A 17774-nucleotide genomic window follows, 5' to 3' on the forward strand; every position below is an offset into this window, starting at 1 on the left:
CAGGCAGGTTCACAGAGGCTCTGGAGGTAAGAAGACCCTCCAGTCTTGAAGGTCAGGGAAATTTTGCAAAGGACAAGTAGAGCTGGGGGGGAGGGGCAGGCGGTCAGTGGTGGTCCCTCTGCAAGTGGCACATTCAAAGGTCCTGCACAGAAGTTCCAAGGCCCAGTTCAAACAGGCCTCGTCTCCTGACCATGTGAGTAGAAATCAGGTTGCTGAGCTGCTCAGCTTTGAGAGGGAGGCCCCTGAGCAGTGAGTGTTATGTTCTGTTAGGAGCCCAAGAATGGCCTGGGCATTCAGGACATTTTCTGGGCAAAGAAAACTGCAGTTTATCTGTTCACGCAGAATTTCCCAAGTGAGTGAAATACATCATTCTGTCTTCGTTATCGTCAACATACTCAGATAAAACTGGATTTGTGATCATACCTGGACTTCAGAACAATGGGACACTTGTTGATCACTTGGTAAAGACCACCAAACGGACAGTCTTGTATCAAGAAAACAATTAGGCACAACTTAATGTCATAAAGTAAAACTTTATGTTGTAATTTTTTTTGCATTAGAAAAACTTTTTTTCCATATGTTGGATATAGTGCCACTGTACTTCCTCTAGAAGTATATTCTGAAGTTATGTCCTGCCTACCTTTTTATGTTGAAAAGCCCTCCATTCCTAGCAGGTACGTAAATATTTTATGTCTTTTCTTTCAAAATAAAGAGGGAGCACACTCTGTTGGACCCCCAGTTTCAAGGTTGCTTGGTTTGTTTTTAGTAGGTCTTGGCAGCCCAGAAGTCTGGAAACCAATAGTTTAGATTAGCACTAGAGCATGGAATGCAGAGTGAGCAGCGGTGAGGTCACCTGTAAGCCATGTTGAGGAATCTGGGATTCATCCTGAAGGCGGTGGGGAAACAAGAGGAGGATTTTCAGCAGGATGGTAACATCAGATTTGCCCTTGAAAAGATGGTTCTAGCTGTTCCATACGGATAGGTTGGAGAGGCTAGAGCTGGAAACGGGGAGATGAGTAGGGAGGTAGAGTTAAGGCGTGGGGTGGGATAAAGAGTTTAAATTGGTGGCACATGGGTGGCATATGGGGAGTGAGAGGTAGAGGCCTGAAAGGGGAGTCGGGGTTCCTGGCTTGGTCGAGGGGTAGATGATGGAGCCATGCACTGAGCTGGGGATACAGATGGGACAGGTTTGTGTCTATCGCTTTTATTGTCTCTTTGGGATCTGAGTTGTTTTGCCTGGACTGAATTTAAGGTTCCTTTGGGGCAGCCAAGTGGGAGTGGACCAGATCACCACAGAGAGTCTGCAGAGTGAGAAGTGGGCTGTGGACCAAAAGCAGAGGAGCAAAAGAGGAATCTTGATGGGGATTAAAATAGAATAGCCAGAGGTGAGATGAAAACCAAAGTGCGGCGGCCTGGAAGCAGGGCCCGAATATTTATGGAGCAGGAAGAAGGGTATTAAATGCGGCAGACAGGTCGAATAAGCTACCCTTCCATTGGGCTGGGGAGCAAGAGGCCATCAGTGACTTTGGTGGGCGGTGCAGGGCCGTTTCAGTGCTCACGGGCAGCAGCAATATGGTTGGGTGAGCAGTCGATGGCGGTGGGAAGAGCAGATGTCCATTTCCTCAAGTGGGGGTAGCCTGGAGCAGAGCCAGCCCATGAAGGGTGCCGAGATAAGGAGAGAAGATCGGTGAAAGGGCGATACTGTCAGCTGGATGGGGGTGGGGCAGGAGCTCCCTGAGATGCTCCAAGCCCGGTACCCTCTCCTCCCTCTACCCTCTTACCCCATTTTCTCAGGTTCATTTATATATGTGACAATCTAGGGGGTTGTTTTTCTTTTTCCCACTGAGAAAGGCTTTTTTGGTCTCTAGAGTAAAGAAGATTTTTAAAAATTGATCTGTATGGGATTTTCCCCCCATGTGAAATATGAACATATGACACATCTTCTTTGTTTCTCCTTTCATTTGGTTTTTCCACTTTTCAGAGACTCCGGACATGTGTTCTGCCTTCTGTATTTGAAAGACACATTCAGTTCATTTCCTATTCTAGATGCCCCTAAATTGAGATCCTAAAATAACTAGTAGACCCTCTTTAAAAGTAAACATTTTACGCAAAAATAAATAAATAATAAACATTTTGCAGTTTTATCATAGTTTTATTCTTATGATCTGAATAAGATACTTACGCTAGTCCGTTTTGGAACAAGGGGGGAGCCATACATTTTGCTAAATCGAAGAGATGATATATATCCATTCATGTAAAAATCCCAAACCTCAAAATCGTCCTATAAAATGTTGATAAATTTGATGAAAATTTTATATGTCAAAAATCTCTCTAAAACATAAGAGAGAAAAATATTAGCAACATATGTGACAAAGAGCTCGCTTTCTTTATATACAAAGGGTTTTACAGATAAGAAAAAAGAACAAATAACCTGATAGAAAATGGGCAAAGCTCATGAAGAGAAGCAAGAGGACATAAAAATATACTTCAGCTCATCATTAAATCCATAGAAGGTAAAAAGTGATATTGGCAAAGATTCTTTAAAAAGTGATAATACCCAGTGTTGGCCAGAGTGTGGGGAAATGGGTGGGGTGGATGGACACTATTGTGTGTCCATAATATTTGAATCTCTTATAACAAGTATATACACTTTAAAGTAGCCATAAAAAATCCCCTATTAATTTTAAACAGACATACTTGTATGGAGTGTGTTCCAAAAAATCAAATGAACCCCAGTTTAAACCCTACTTCTTGTTCTTAGGTATTCTATAATCTTGGGCAAGCTACCTGACTTCCCTAAGCCTGATTCCTCATTTGTAAAATGTGGTTAGCAAAACCTCAAATAGCTCAAGTCAGTGTGAAAGTAAATGAATGACATATAGGTATTATACTTTTTGTAGAGAAAGGCAAGTTAGTAAGATGGGAAAGGAAGTGTTCTGGCGCTTTTCAGAGAACAGCCTTGAAGGCAAGTTTCTAAAGTTATATCCTGGTGGAGGTCAGATGAGAGCGATGTTTCTTAGTCATCCCGGTTACTCTGCCACCTGGCAATGTCCCTGTCTCTCCTTCCTGATCTTCAAGCTTTCGCCTTCTCTGACCTACGCAGAAAACCCTGGGGAACTAAGTTGCCGATCCACGCCACTGACGTTCACCTGCAAGCAGGAATACAGTCCAGGTCTCTTCACACTCAAGCTCCTGCAAACAGGGATGGCTCTCCTGCCCCTCATGCTTGGATATATAGCTCTTGGTAGAAAACACGATACTTGACATTCTGGAGTCTTGCTCGGTGACCAGATCAGTCTCTTAAAGAATCATTCCACTTTGTTCATTTATTTTAGGGCACACTTGTCAATTTCTGTATCTGCCAGATCATCCCCAGAACCTAACCCTAACGCTAGAACAGGAAAGAGGGTGAGGCGTTGAGCACCAGCTGAGTAAGAATCGATGTGTTTCTGTTTCTATATTTGTTTTTAAGCTTACTGGTAATGCTTTCTCCACAGTCACTTCCCCGATTCTGAAGTTAAGCATCGTGGTTATCCATTTTTAATCTAATTAATTAATGTGTGATGGGCCTTCCTTTTTTAACTTTTTATTTTGAGATAACTGTAGACTTACAAGAAATAATACAGAAAGATCTCATGTGCCCTTTACCCAGTTTCCTCTAATGGAAACATCTTGCAAAATTCTGCTCCATCACAACCAGGGTATTGACATTGACACCGTTGAGCTGCAGAACATTTCTGTCACCACAGGGCTCCCTCCTGTTGCCCTTCTACAGTCAAGCATCATTGCCCTCCTCTCCCCTCGCCCCTCCACCACTAATCTGTTCTCTACTTCCGTAATTTTCAAGAATGTTATGTAAATGGAATCATACAGTATGTAACCTTTGGGGACATAATTCACCCAGGTTGTTGCCTGTTTCTGTAGTTCATTTCGTCTTAAGGCTGAGTAGTTTCCTGTGGTTTGGGCATACCACATTGTTTTAACTGTTCAGCCATCGAAGGGCATCTGGATCACTTCTGGTTTTTAACTGAGGAGTAAAGCTGCTGTGGATACACAGGTGCAGATTTTTGTGTGAACCTAAGTTTTCATTTCTCTGGGATAAACGTCCATGTGTGCAATTGCTGGGTAGTATGGTAGTTACATATTTAATTTTTAAAGAAACTGCTTACTTTTCCAGAGCGGCTGCACCGTTTCACCTTCCCACCAGCAATGGCACGAGCAGTCCATTTCTCCGCATCCTTGCCAGAACTTGATTGTTGTTCTTTTATATTTGGCCACCCTGCTAGGCATGTGGTGAATCTCACTGTGGTTTTAATCTGCTTTTCCCTAATGGCTATTGAACTGTCTTTTCATGTGTTTGTTTGCCATCTGCATATCCTCACTTCAAGTATTTTGCCCATTAGGTTTCTAATCCGATTGTTTTTGTACTGTTGACTTTTGAGAATTCTTTATATATTCTAGATACTAGTCCTTTATCACATTTTTTTCTCCTACTTTTTAGCTTGTCTTTTCATCCTCTTACCAGGGTCTTCCTCAGAACAAAAGTTTTTAATTTTTATGAAGTACAATTTATCAATTTCTCCTTTTATGGTTTGTACTTTGGATGAATCCTAGATTCTCTAAGATTTTATCCCATTTTTTTTCCCCAAAAATTATAGTTTTGGTGTTCTACATTTAAGTCTGTGATGCATTTTGAGTTAATTTTTATGTAAGATATGAGACTTAGAGATCAAAGTTCTTTTTCTTTTCTTTTTTCCTTTTCCTTTTCCTTTTTTTTTTTTTGTCTATGGAAGTCCAGTTGATCCAGCACCATTTGTTGAAAACTGTTCTTTCTCCACTGAATTATTTTTGTGCCTTTGTCAAAAATCTACTGTACATAATTATGTGGGTTTCTCTATTCTGTTCCATTGATCTGTGTGTTTATCCCTCCGTCAGTACCATACAGCCTTGAATACTGTAGCTATATAATACATCTCGAAATTGGATAGACTGATTCCTCCCGCTTTATTACTCTTTTTAAGAACTGTTTTAGCTATGCTAGTTTCCTTGCCTTTGCATAAACATTTTAGAATATTCTCGTCTGTATCTACAAAGAAAATCTTGCTGGGATTTTGAAAAGAATTATATCAAACCCATATATCAATTTAGAAAAAATTGATTTATATTATGTGTTCCTAAACATAAATACAGGATGTCTCTTCATTTATTTAGATCTTCTTTGATTTCTTTCACCAGCATTTTGTAGTTTTCAGTATACAAATCCTATACGTGTTTTGTTAGATTTACATCTATGTATTTCATTTTTTGTATGATTATAAATGATATATTTCTAATTTCAGTATCCACGTGTTCAGTGTTAGTATATAGAATTACGATTGGGTTTGTTTGTTTGTTTTTGGCTGCATTGGGTCTTTGCTGCTGCGCAGCATGTGGGATCTTCCCGGACCAGGGGTCGAACCTGTGTCCCCTGCGTTGGCAGGTGGAGTCTTAACCACTGCACCACCATGGAAGCCCTACAATTGGTTTTTATATGTTTGTCTTGTATCCTGTGGCATGGCCAAAGTCATTTAATAATTCCAGGAGGTTTTGTAGATACCTTGGGATTTTCTGTGTATATAAAAGTCATGTCATCCGCAAATAGGGACAGTTTTATTTCTTCCTTTCCTGTCAGTATGCCTTTTATTTCCTTTCTTGCTTTATTGCTCTAACTAGAATATCCAGTACTATATTGAATAGTGAGAATGGACATCCTTGCGTTGTTCTCAGTCTTAAGGAGAAAGCATTCGCTCTTTCTCCCCATTAAGTACACTGTTGAATATAATGTTGATATTTGTGTGCTGGGCTTTTATAAATGCTGTTTGCCTGTGGGAAGGAACACATCAGGATTTGATACACCGGCTCCCCCAGAGGCAGTTCCCCTACTACAAATAGATTGAGGCCATGTGGTTTGCTGGAGTGAAGTATGAGGAATTAAAGAGGTTAGAACCTTGGAGTCAGAACATTCAGATTTAAATTTTGACTCCCCCCACCTTCTGGCCAGATGGACCAGGCTAACTACTTGCACCTCTCGAAGACCATTTCCTCCTCCACAAAAGATGGAGAAGAGGACCATTCCTGAGCCCTTACCCTTGAGGAGTAACCATGTGGGGTTATTATAGCCCGGCCGGCTGCAGCCCTGTCCACACGGCAGGAGCTGGAAGATTGTCCAGACTTGGTGAGATCTTGGCCCTACCCTGCTGTGGCCACACCCCAGCACCTTAATTTACTTCTCTCTCTGGAAGGTTGGACAACTTCTGATGGATCATTAGAATTTGCGTTTGGAATCTTAAACTCAAAGACAAAAGATCCAGGAATGTTTGCTGTCTGGCGGGCTGACTGCTCAGGCCCATTTCCTGGTTCCTCCACTTACCATCTGTATAAACTTGGGCAAAGCACGCAGTCCCCGAATTCACCATAAATTTCATCATCTATAAAATGGGAGTAACAACAGAACTACGTCACAGGGCTGTTGTGAAGACTGAGTGAATTTATGTAACGTTTCTAGCAGTGCCTGACATATTAGCCGTGACCATTACTGTTGGTGACTATAAAGACACTACTTATTTGTGAATCATCTTTCTTAAAACAAAATTGTTTGCTTTGCAGATTTTTTAAAAAATGGATTTGGCCAACCATGGACTTATTCTTCTGCAACAGTTAAACGCTCAGCGAGAGTTTGGTTTCCTGTGTGACTGCACGGTTGCCATCGGCGATGTGTACTTCAAGGCACACAAATCAGTTCTTGCTTCATTCTCCAATTACTTTAAGATGTTGTTTGTCCATCAGACCAGGTAACTAACGTGGTTGATAATAATCTAATGACTCTGAACTTCCGTGGCCCTCTTTCCCGTGAACATGCGCTTCGCCCTCATCACCACCGCGGTCTCGCCGCCTCTCCCCAGGTTCCAGTCCCTCATCACCTCGCTTGCCCCGAGCAGCCCCTCCACCTCCGAGTAGCCACGCTGGGGGTCACCTACACAGTCAGGATCGGTAGGGTCGGGTCCACTACGAAGGCAGCTTCCTCTCACTCCTCCGGCCCCGTCCCGGCTCTCCCCCAGGCCTTGAGTATTTATCCTTGTCTCCTAATGAGAAGCTTGGCGGCCTGAATTCCCACAATTTCCTTCTTTTCTCTCTTAAAATGTCTCAGTCTCCTTATCTTTGCACAGTTTTTTTTCTTCCCATCTCTCTGTCTTGGGGAAAAGGGCCCCTGGTTGTCTAAGGAAAACAATCTTCCTCCTGCCCTTATGCTCCCAGATCCTACCCTGTAGTTTCCATTCTGTACTTTCCATTTTATACTTGTACGCCCATTGCCATCCCCAAGCCTGTGAAGGCTCAGCCCTTCCGTGACATGGCTGTCTACCTGCGTGATGGTGCTGCTTTTCCTTTGTTTCACTGTGAAAGTTCTACAAAGGATGACCGATGGCCTCGCTTCTCTCCTCATCCCACACTCTTCCTCTCCGTTGGCACTGTGGTTTCCACCCATCGCTCCACTGGCATCATTTTTCCAAGGTTGCCTCTTCATCAGAATCACTGCCTCTTCCCAGTCTCTGTCGTCCCTGACCTCTGCAGCCTTTGCGACTGTTTTCTTCCTTCTGAAGGGCTGTCACCTGCATTTTGATGACTCTGAATCCCCCTTGTTTTTCTGCCTTCTCCACAGGCGCCTCCTGCAGTTTTGGTGAGTGGGGTCTCCACGCTGCTTTCTCTCTGCCTCTCCTGATGGGCGCTCATCTTTTCCTGGGTCTTGCCTCTGCTGGAAACCCGTTGACAGCTCTGGGCTTGATCTTTCTCTGTCTCCAGAACTCTATTTCCCAAGGCCACAGGCTGCCTGCTGGACATCTAGAATTGAATATCCTCTTTTATCTCATTTTGCATGCCTAAAACTGAATTAAGTCTTCCCTGAAGTCCCTTCTGACTTCCCTATTTTTTTATCTTCAAGTAAGCCATACTAAAAATCTCTCTAAAATCGTATCCTGTCGGTGCCCAAATCATGTTTTCTTCATAATTACCTCTCACATTAGTTCTTTCCTTCCCTTCTCACTTCTATTTCCTAATCATTTTCCACATTACTGTCAGATTAATATTCCTAAGCATTGCTTTGATTGGAGTGTGCCTTTGATCTGAAACCTACCAGATTGTGTTACTCCTTTGATTGGAAACCAGGAGGACACCCATCACACATCAAAATAGCACACAGATTCCTCATTCTGTCTTTCAAGGCCCTGCAGGCATGAAGCCTGACCTCCTTCCAGCCTGTCTCCCGACCGCACGCCCACCCGGACCACGCTTTGCTGGCCTTCTGCCCACTCCCTGAGTTCTAGTTTACACATCACCTCTTCCGTGACCTCCGCCCCCGCAACAGTCAAGTGAGCCGAAATGATCAAAAGCAGTCTCTTCCTCTCTCAATAGCACTTTATTTATGCCATTTTGTAAGAGCAACATATTTTCCCTTTGTTGTTGTTATTTGCGTACTTACTTACCGCCCCTCATCATTTGTAAGATGCTTGAGGGCAAAGACTGGGTTTTACAAATGTTTTTGAACATTTGCAGCCAATAGTTCGGGGATTTGTACATAATAGACACTTGATAAATGTCTAGAGGAGCAGAATGGGGGATTAGTAGGATTAATGGCAGGCGGAGCTTGCTTTATCTTGGGACACTAAGGATGCTTCTGTTTCCTTCATTGTCAGAGACATCACAGCTAATAGGCACTGGAAGTCTCTACGCAGTGAATTAAATTGTCTTGCAAAGGGACAGGTTTTCATTTTGAGGAATAAAAGAATATAATGAGTTTTAAATAGATGCAGGAAACTTAAGTGTAGAACAGTAAGCAAATACCTTTCTAACAAAGGAATGTGATGTTGGTGCAGAGAGGAGCCCCAAGTTTCAGCAACAGTGTGTTATTGCCCCAGGGCTGGCACATGCCATTTGGGCTGCCTGAGGCCTTGACCACCTCTGGTGAGAGGAGAATACTGCGGGAAGACCACAGCCATGCTTTTAACTGCTGGCTACTGTAGAGATAGACCAAGAATACAGTTTTTTCACACTGAAGAAGAGTGTTTTATGTCTGCAGTTACCACTAGATGTCTCTGTCTTATGGACACTCTCTAAGTGAAAGTTTAAAATCCTGTAGCACTGCAGACTTGGAGCTCTCAAAAATAAAACAGAGACAGGCCTTGCTAAGTACAACCTCTGACAACATCTAACGTTATTTTAAAATCTTTACTTTCAAAGTTCTTTAAGCCCAACTTTTACTTGAAGGGTCTAGTGAAGGAAAGATTGAAAATGTAAATGACTGTGAAAGTTTACAGGAAGGGCTTGTAGCTGTGCTAAAACTATATTTTTCCTCCATAAAAGTGTTACGTCAAACAGACATCTGCAAATTAAACCACTTAGGTGTAAGCATATTGTAGAGAGCTGTGTCCTTCCCAGAGCACTTGCAAATGACCAGAGTGGCCCAGAGCAAGCTTGAGCGAATCGACAGGAGGTCTGGCTGACTGGGAGGGAGAGCCGTCAAGGACAGCAATGGCTGGAACGTAACATAAGGAGTGTTTTGGGTTTTTTTTAATTGGTTGCTAACTTTTTTTTTTTTTTTGGCTGCGTTGGGTCTTCGTTACTGCGCCCGGGGCTCTCTCCAGTTGCGGCGAGCAGGTGGCCACTCCTCGCTGCAGTGTGCAGGCCTCTCATCGCGGTAGCCTCTCCCGCTGCGGAGCACGGGCTCCAGCCTCACGGGCTCTAGAGCGCACGCTCAGTAGCTGCGGAGCACGGGCTCCAGCCTCACGGGCTCTAGAGCGCACGCTCAGTAGTTGTGGAGCACGGGCTCCAGCCTCACGGGCTCTAGAGCGCACGCTCAGTAGCTGCGGAGCACGGGCTCCAGCCTCACGGGCTCTAGAGCGCACGCTCAGTAGTTGTGGAGCACGGGCTCCAGGCTCACGGGCTCTAGAGCGCACGCTCAGTAGCTGCGGAGCACGGGCTCCAGCCTCACGGGCTCTAGAGCGCACGCTCAGTAGTTGTGGCTCCGGGCCCAGCTGTTCCGCGGAATGCGAGACCCTCCCGGACCAGGGCTTGAACCCGTGTCCCCTGCATTAGCAGGTGGACTCCCAACCACTGCGCCACTAGGGAAACCCTAAGGAGCTTTTTAAAATAACTTCTGAAGTGTCTTGAGTGTGTCTATGTGCTTCTGCTTTAAGAAAAGAAAAAAATGTGAACAAATCAGGATAAATTGGCATCTGGAAACCTCCCAGAGCCCTGGGCACTTGCAGTAAACCCCAGGGACACGCCCTTTCCTCTCCCTGGGGGCTCCTCACTAGCTCTGCGGCCCCTGGAGTCCTTCCTTCTCCCTCTAAGCCTGGCTGAAGTGTGGACGGGGCCTCCCGAGCCCCATCCCTTCTTTGCCATCAGAAACTGTATGAAGTTCTTTAAAATTTGAGAGATTTACTGTCCAGTCACCTCCATTCACAGTCGGTAGACAGAGGACAACCTATACAATAACAAATACGGGGACATTATAAAACTTACAATAGAGTTTTTCTAGAAAGGGGCCCTGCTTTGTGTTTACCTCTCATGGATGCTGAAAAATATAGCCCTGCTTTGGATTTCTGCCCTTCCCTCTTCTCTGCCCTGGGGGCAGCGGGGCTCACTCTCCCCTCCTCCTGCCCGGAGGAGCATTCCTACCCACAGAACAAAAGGTGCCCTACGGTCTCCTGGGGGTGATTTGCATCTCTGAAGGCCTTTGGCTTTCCGGTTCATTAGGCCTTTGCCTGGCCCTGGAAAGATCCCCAGTAGTTAAGTCTTCAATCTGGAGTTGATTGCTTATATTATGAAAGTATCCCTTCACCACACCTAATCCCTGCAGCTTTATTTTGAATATTGAATTTCCCTAAAGCATCTAAATATGTTCTAGTATTCACATAATATTGTTGGCACTTACCTTGTGCTTAAAGGGAGGCCCACCCAATAAAGACAAGAATGATCTGTGTGTCTTTTTTAAAAACAGAGTGACATAAACTCAAAGGGGTGCTGGTTTTTGGGCTCGATCTTTATTCTTTGGCTTCCATACTTTATAGTCAAACATTTTCCACGTGATTATTTGTATGCCGTCATGTTGAAATATACACACATTGATAGCGATGCAGTAATTATCCAAATCTATTTTGTCACAAATTGCTATTAAAGTCACTTTCCCCCCTTTTTTTAACAGAATAAAATATTAAATTTAGAAGAGCAGAATATACCGATACTATTTTAGCATATTGGAAAATATTTGTTAATAAGATAAATAGCTTAATAGTAATAGTAAATCATAATAGTAATAAGTGGTATAATCAAAAATGATTGTAAATTCTAAAGGAATCCAAGGAAGGTGTCTTTAAAGTTTAAAAATGCACTGTCGGGCTTCCCTGGTGGCGCAGTGGTTAAGAATCCGCCTGCCAATGCAGGGGACACGGGTCTGATCCCTGGTCCGGGAAGATCCCGCGTGCTGTGGAGCAACTAAGCCCGTGCACCACAACTACTGAGCCTGCGCTCTACAGCCCATGAGCCACAACTACTGAGCCCTCGTGCTACAACTCCTGAAGCCCAGGTGCCTAGAGCCCGTACTCCACAACAAGAGAAGTCACCGCAATGAGAAGCCCACGCACCACAACGAAGAGTTAGCCCCCGCTCGCCGCAACTAGAGAAAAGCCCGTGCACAGCAACAAAGACCCAACACAGCCAAAAATAAATTAATTAAATAAATAAATTTTTTTTAAAAAATGCACTGTCTATAGAATATATTCACTCAGTGTGTGATAGCACACATACCTCATAATATGTAGATATATATCTCACTGATTTATAATGATGCATTAGAGTTTCCCTAAGGGCCCAGGGAGAGTTCTTGGGACCTTTTTATTGTTGCTTGAATCAGAATGCTGTTTCTGGGATGATGCAAACACTAAAGTCTAAAAGTTATAAAATCAATTTTGCCACAACTGCTTTAGCTACCTCAGATAAATCATTTAACTTTGGGGGACCTCAGTTTCCATGTCTGTCAGATGGGAATAATCAGATCTGCCTCATCTACTACACAGGGTTGTCTTAATGCTCCAAAGAATCTTGGTGCTTTGGCTTAGGAGTTAAGACTCATTTAAATCCCAGTTCCGTTGCTTACTAACTCTGATATTGAGCAAGGTATAAATCCCTTTGAACCTTAACTCCTTATCTGTAAAATGAGAATTAATGGCAATTAAATGAGAAAATGCCTATAAATCCCAGCTGCAGGGACATCCCTGGTGACGCAGTGGTTAAGAATCCGCCTGCCGATGCAGGGGACACAGGTTCGATCCTAGGTCCGGGAAGATCCCACATGCCGCGGAGCAACTAAGCCCGTGCGCCACAACTGTTGAGCCCATGTGCTGCAACTACTGAAGCTCACGCACCTAGAGCCCATGCTCCACAACTAGAGAAAGCCCACGCGCAGCAATGAAGACCCAAAGCAGCCAATAAATAATTATTAATTAATTCTTTTAAAGATAACTGGAGAATATTAGAAACAATTTTTTTTTAAAAATCCCAGCTACAGTTCTAATGATGAGGATGATTACATTTGTTAAGGAACTGAGTTGTCCCAGAGCTGCTTTTCATGCAATCTAGCAATGCTGGGGCAGTGATCTGACTCCATTCGAGCTAGAATGTGGTTTGCCGTTCCTGTTCTTCCCAGCTCTACAGCACCCCATCCTCATGCTGGAGAGAGCAGAGGGTTGCAGAGCGGGGGTAAAATGAGGTTTTCCTGTTTCTCGCTTTTGTTGTCTTGCTCTTAGGCACTAGTCCAGCTCCTCCATGTTATATTGTTTGACTCTTACCTTGAAAGATCTGCTGAGCTCTGGATGGCCCTGGATCAATACAGAGTCCTAGACATTTAGCTAAAAGATCTGCAGGTCAGTGGTTCTTAACCATCTACTGGGCCACAGGCCACTCTCAGATAGAAAGCAATGGATCCTCTCCATAAAACACAAAGTTTTTTATATATGATATAATTTTACGTAGATTACTAGGAGAAAAACTGCTTCAAGAGTCTATGAGTTAAGATACCACATTTGTTTAACATGAATTTTCCTTTCTCGGTCCTTTAAAATATCTTTATTGTATTTCTCTCTGTTCTTAATAGGATTAGAGTTAAATTATATAGGCTCCAGTATTCTAGTTCATGAAATGAACAGTAAGATATACGTGAGATGGTCTTGTTTCATTTGCCTTTATAAGTACCGGGTTTTTCCCCCAGGCTTTATGTTGTCATTTGTGTCATGAATTGACGTTCACTCACAGGCTTGTTTTTTGCCTGTTTCTTGCAGTGAGTGTGTCCGTTTGAAACCCACTGACATCCAGCCCGACATCTTCAGCTACCTCCTGCATCTGATGTACACAGGGAAGATGGCACCTCAGCTGATCGACCCTGTGCGGTTAGAGCAGGGGATCAAGTTTCTCCACGCTTACCCGCTGATCCAGGAGGCCAGCCTGGCCAGTCAAGGAGCCTTCTCTCATCCTGACCAGGTTTTTCCGCTGGCGTCTTCCTTGTATGGCATTCAGATTGCAGATCATCAGTTGAGACAAGCCACCAAGATTGCTTCAGCGCCGGAAAAACTTGGCCGAGAGCCACGGCCACAGCCGTCCAGGATGAGCCAGGAGCAGGTGCCTGAGGCCTCCCAGCTCTCCCAGCTGCCCTCGAACCTGACCCAGGTGAATCGGACACACATGACCCCCTCAGACCCGCTGCAGACCTCACTGTCGCCCGACCTCGTCTCCACTCCTGTTCCTCCCCCGCCCCCCGGGGAGGAGACCAATCTGGAAGCCTCTTCCTCGGACGAGCAGCCTGCGCCCCTCACCATAGCCCACGTCAAGCCGAGCATCATGAAGAGGAACGGAAGCTTCCCCAAGTACTACGCCTGCCACCTGTGTGGGCGGCGCTTCACCCTCCGGAGCAGTTTGCGGGAGCACCTCCAGATTCACACGGGGGTCCCCTTCACAGCCAGCCAGCCCGGAGAGAGCCGCGTGCCCCTGTCTCTCTGCAGCAACACGGCGGACCTAGGAAAAGACGCCATGGAGGTGCCTGAAGCGGGGATGATCAGCGACAGCGAGCTGCGGCACATCTCAGACTCGCCCATAATCGACGGGCAGCCGCACTCGGAGACGCCGCCGCCCTCAGACATCGCGGACATTGACAACCTGGAGCAGGCGGACCAGGAGAGGGAGGTCAAGAGGCGCAAGTACGAGTGCACGATCTGCGGTCGGAAGTTCATCCAGAAGAGCCACTGGAGGGAGCACATGTACATACACACCGGGAAGCCTTTCAAATGCAGCACTTGTGACAAGAGCTTCTGCAGGGCCAACCAGGCTGCCCGGCACGTGTGCCTCAACCAGAGCATCGACACGTACACCATGGTGGACAAACAGACTCTGGAACTCTGCACCTTTGAGGAAGGCAGTCAGATGGACAACATGTTGGTACAGACGAACAAACCCTACAAATGCAACCTGTGTGACAAAACGTTCTCAACTCCCAATGAGGTTGTTAAACATTCATGCCAAAACCAGAACTCAGACGTTTTCGCCCTAGACGAGGGGCGGTCCATTCTCCTGGGCAGTGGGGACTCTGAAGTGACGGAGCCCGACCGCCCAGTGTTAGCGTCCATCAAAAAGGAGCAGGAAACAGTGTTGTTAGACTGAATGTTACTTATCTTTTTAAAAAACTGTCATTTTTACAAAGACTATCTTCCTTCCCTTCCCCCAAGTCAGAACTCTTGTTCTCCATGGCATGATACAAACAGGTCCCCACTCCCTCCCTCCCCCTCCCCCTGCCCCGTCCCCAGCCCCCCCTCCTCCGTAAAGGCTTTGTGCATTATAAACCTGGAACATATTTACTTTAATTCAGGGGATATTGGAAAGATAATGGTCAGTAGTACTTATAAGCTCAAATAGACTTCAAGAAGTTTTGGATGATTGGAACTAATGAAGGGTATATAACAAAACAAAACAATTCGAATGCAATTTGGTAAGCTAAAATTATGACTTTCCCTGGGTAATAAGTCTTCCTTCTCAGAAAGACAATGTCTGAAAATACAGCATGCTGCTTAGAGATACAGTGGGGCTCTGTACTATGCAAAATCTAGAGGTGTGGGGAAACTTTAAATCCAAGAAAACGTACTTAGTATTTATCCTCCAGAGGTCTTATTTCAGAATGCATCCTTTGAGATTATGTCCAGTTAAGAAAAATTATTAGTTAAGAAACCTACTTGAACAAAACACAAAAGAGAAAAAGTAATAATGTGATGGCAATCTTAATTTTTGGATAAAACATGACAAGCTGTGAGTTTGTATGTCTGGAAGAGAAAATGTGTGGATACTTGATGTAAACAGGTGAATTAATGCAAATGCCTTATCTAATTGCTGGCTTCTTTCAAAGTTGAACAACAACAAAATACTGTGTTTTAGTTTCTGACAAATCTGTCAGTTGTTTTAAAAACCAGATTTGAAAGTACTGTTCTATAGATTGTCTTTCTGAATGGAAAACAACCTGCCATTCTAGCAGTTGCCAGTGGTAAATTTGTTTTTAGCACCAGTCAGCTGCTTTTAAATCAGTGTGTGTATGTGGGGAAAAGGATACAGGAATATGCATCTTACAGGGAAACTTGTGAGCAGATGTAGCAACCTCAATAACTTTAAATGTTACTGCTAATAGTTTACTGGCAACATTCATTGAAGCATCAAAAATGGCAAAGAGAAATCAGGACAAAACACTTAACTGCTGTTTCGGAAAAAACTTAATTTTGATGTTTAGTCTCCAGTTGTTTTTTTTTAACACTGAAATTTCCTCCATCGGCGTGAAAGCAGTAAACGTTGTCCATTAATCTTCCTTTAGGCCAGTAACAGAATGGTCTCACAGGATAAAACAGGAGCCAGAAATAAGGACCGAAGGGGAAAGGGAAGAACAGTTAATAACTGTGCTGTACGTATATGTTAAAAACTGAATATCCCGTCATCCTATTTCATGTATAGTTCTCAGATTTGTAAGTTTTTATACATACTTTCATTGAATAAACATTTGACTAAATGGGTACATGATTTTATCTATGCATTACTTTGTCTACCCAAAAAGATGCAGGAAGGCCAAGTAGAGAACATTGCCCCAAGAGTCAATTTCTTGCTATGTCTCCTCCTCTCTCTATCTGTTGAACTTTGGGCAGTTCCCCTACCCAGAGTGGTACTGTCTCTATTTGTAAAATGAAGACAATAACTGCATTGGATCATAAGATTGTGAGAATCAAACGAGTCAACAATATAAGAAGATGCTATGAAGAATCAGGATTTGACCACGAATGGGTCTAGATATTGTCTTATCCAACTTCTTTTTACAAGGAGGTAAAAAAGAGGCTAAGGTGTTTGCCTAAAGATGACACGAATACAGGCTATATAAACCTAGATTATTAAATATTAAGAGGTTTCTACCAATTTCATCTTTTTTTAAAAAAACTACAGTAGTCTCCACTTATCTTCAGGGGATACGTTCCAAGAACCTGAAACTGTAGACAGTACCAAACCCCATATACCCTATGTTTTTTCCTACACATATATACTTAAGTTTAATTTACAAATTAGACACAGTAAGAGAATATCTAAATTGCCAGCATCACTGCTCTTGCGTTTTGGGGCCATTTTTAGTAAAATAAGAGTTATTTGAACACAAGCACCGCAATACCCTGACAGTCGATTTGATAACACAGACGGCTACTAAATGACTAACAGGCGGGATATGCTAGGCAAAGGGGTGATTGACGTCCCAGGAGAGATGGAGTTGGCGGCACAGTATTTCATCCTGCTACTCAGACGGCCACAATTTAAAACTTATAAATTGTTTATTTCTGGAATTTTCCATTTATTCAGATGGAAGTTGACGGCAGAAAGTGAAACCTCGGATAAGGGTAGTACTGTATATTCACATCTCCCAACTTAGATGAGAGTCTTGTGCCTAGTTAACTCCTCTGAATATCTGAAAGGGATAATCAAGGTGTGCCTCCACAGCCCTTCAGGCAGACAGGGGGTCTTGAAGACCAGAAAGTCATGGGAATCACAAAGGATCTGGTGGATGAAGAGAGAGGGGTGAGTGCTGCACCCTGATGGAGAAGGAAGGGTAGGTGTTGTGTTCACCTACTCATGCTGGGGTGCAGGGGCTCTTAGCAGCTTGCGGCCACCTCCTCCACGTGACAGACCTGGACAATGCCAGTTGCCTCCCCAAACCAGAAGCTGAGTACAGATAAGGAAGCCCACCCTACCCTGGGATACTCGGTACCTATTTAATCCCAAGAGGTTATAAACTAATAATTTATTCTGAGTTTTTGATGGTACCAGTTTAAATAAGCTTTGGACATTTCAGTTGATGGTACTGTTCCTGGTGACTTTGAGCTTCTTGACGTCTCCTCGCAGAAAGAATTCAATGAGAGACAGAGTTACAGATAAGAAGTGGATTTATTTAGAGAAACACACTCCACAGACAGAGTGTGGGCCAACTCAGAAGGCAAGAGGGCCCTGAAATACAACATTGTCAATTTTTATGGGCTGGGTAATTTTATAGGCTAATGAGTGGGAGGATTATTCCAATTATTTGGGGGAAGGGGCGGAGATTTCCATGAATGGGCCATCGCCCACTTTTTGGCCTTTTACGGTTGGCCTCAAAACTGTCATGGCGTTGGTGGGTGTGTCATTTA

General features: G+C 44.0%; 1 protein-coding gene across 1 annotated transcript; it reads left to right on the forward strand.

Moving 5' to 3' along the window:
* The first annotated feature begins 6645 nt into the window (after positions 1 to 6645).
* Positions 6646 to 16127, forward strand: ZBTB2 (zinc finger and BTB domain containing 2). The gene is made up of 2 exons (XM_065889133.1): positions 6646 to 6830; positions 13368 to 16127. Exons 1-2 carry the CDS (start codon positions 6658 to 6660, stop codon positions 14737 to 14739), a joined length of 1545 nt encoding a protein of 514 aa, XP_065745205.1. The 5' UTR covers positions 6646 to 6657; the 3' UTR covers positions 14740 to 16127.
* Positions 16128 to 17774: the final 1647 nt, after the last annotated feature.

This window comes from Phocoena phocoena, chromosome 12, assembly GCF_963924675.1.
Source record: "Phocoena phocoena chromosome 12, mPhoPho1.1, whole genome shotgun sequence".
Lineage (NCBI taxonomy): Eukaryota > Metazoa > Chordata > Mammalia > Artiodactyla > Phocoenidae > Phocoena > Phocoena phocoena.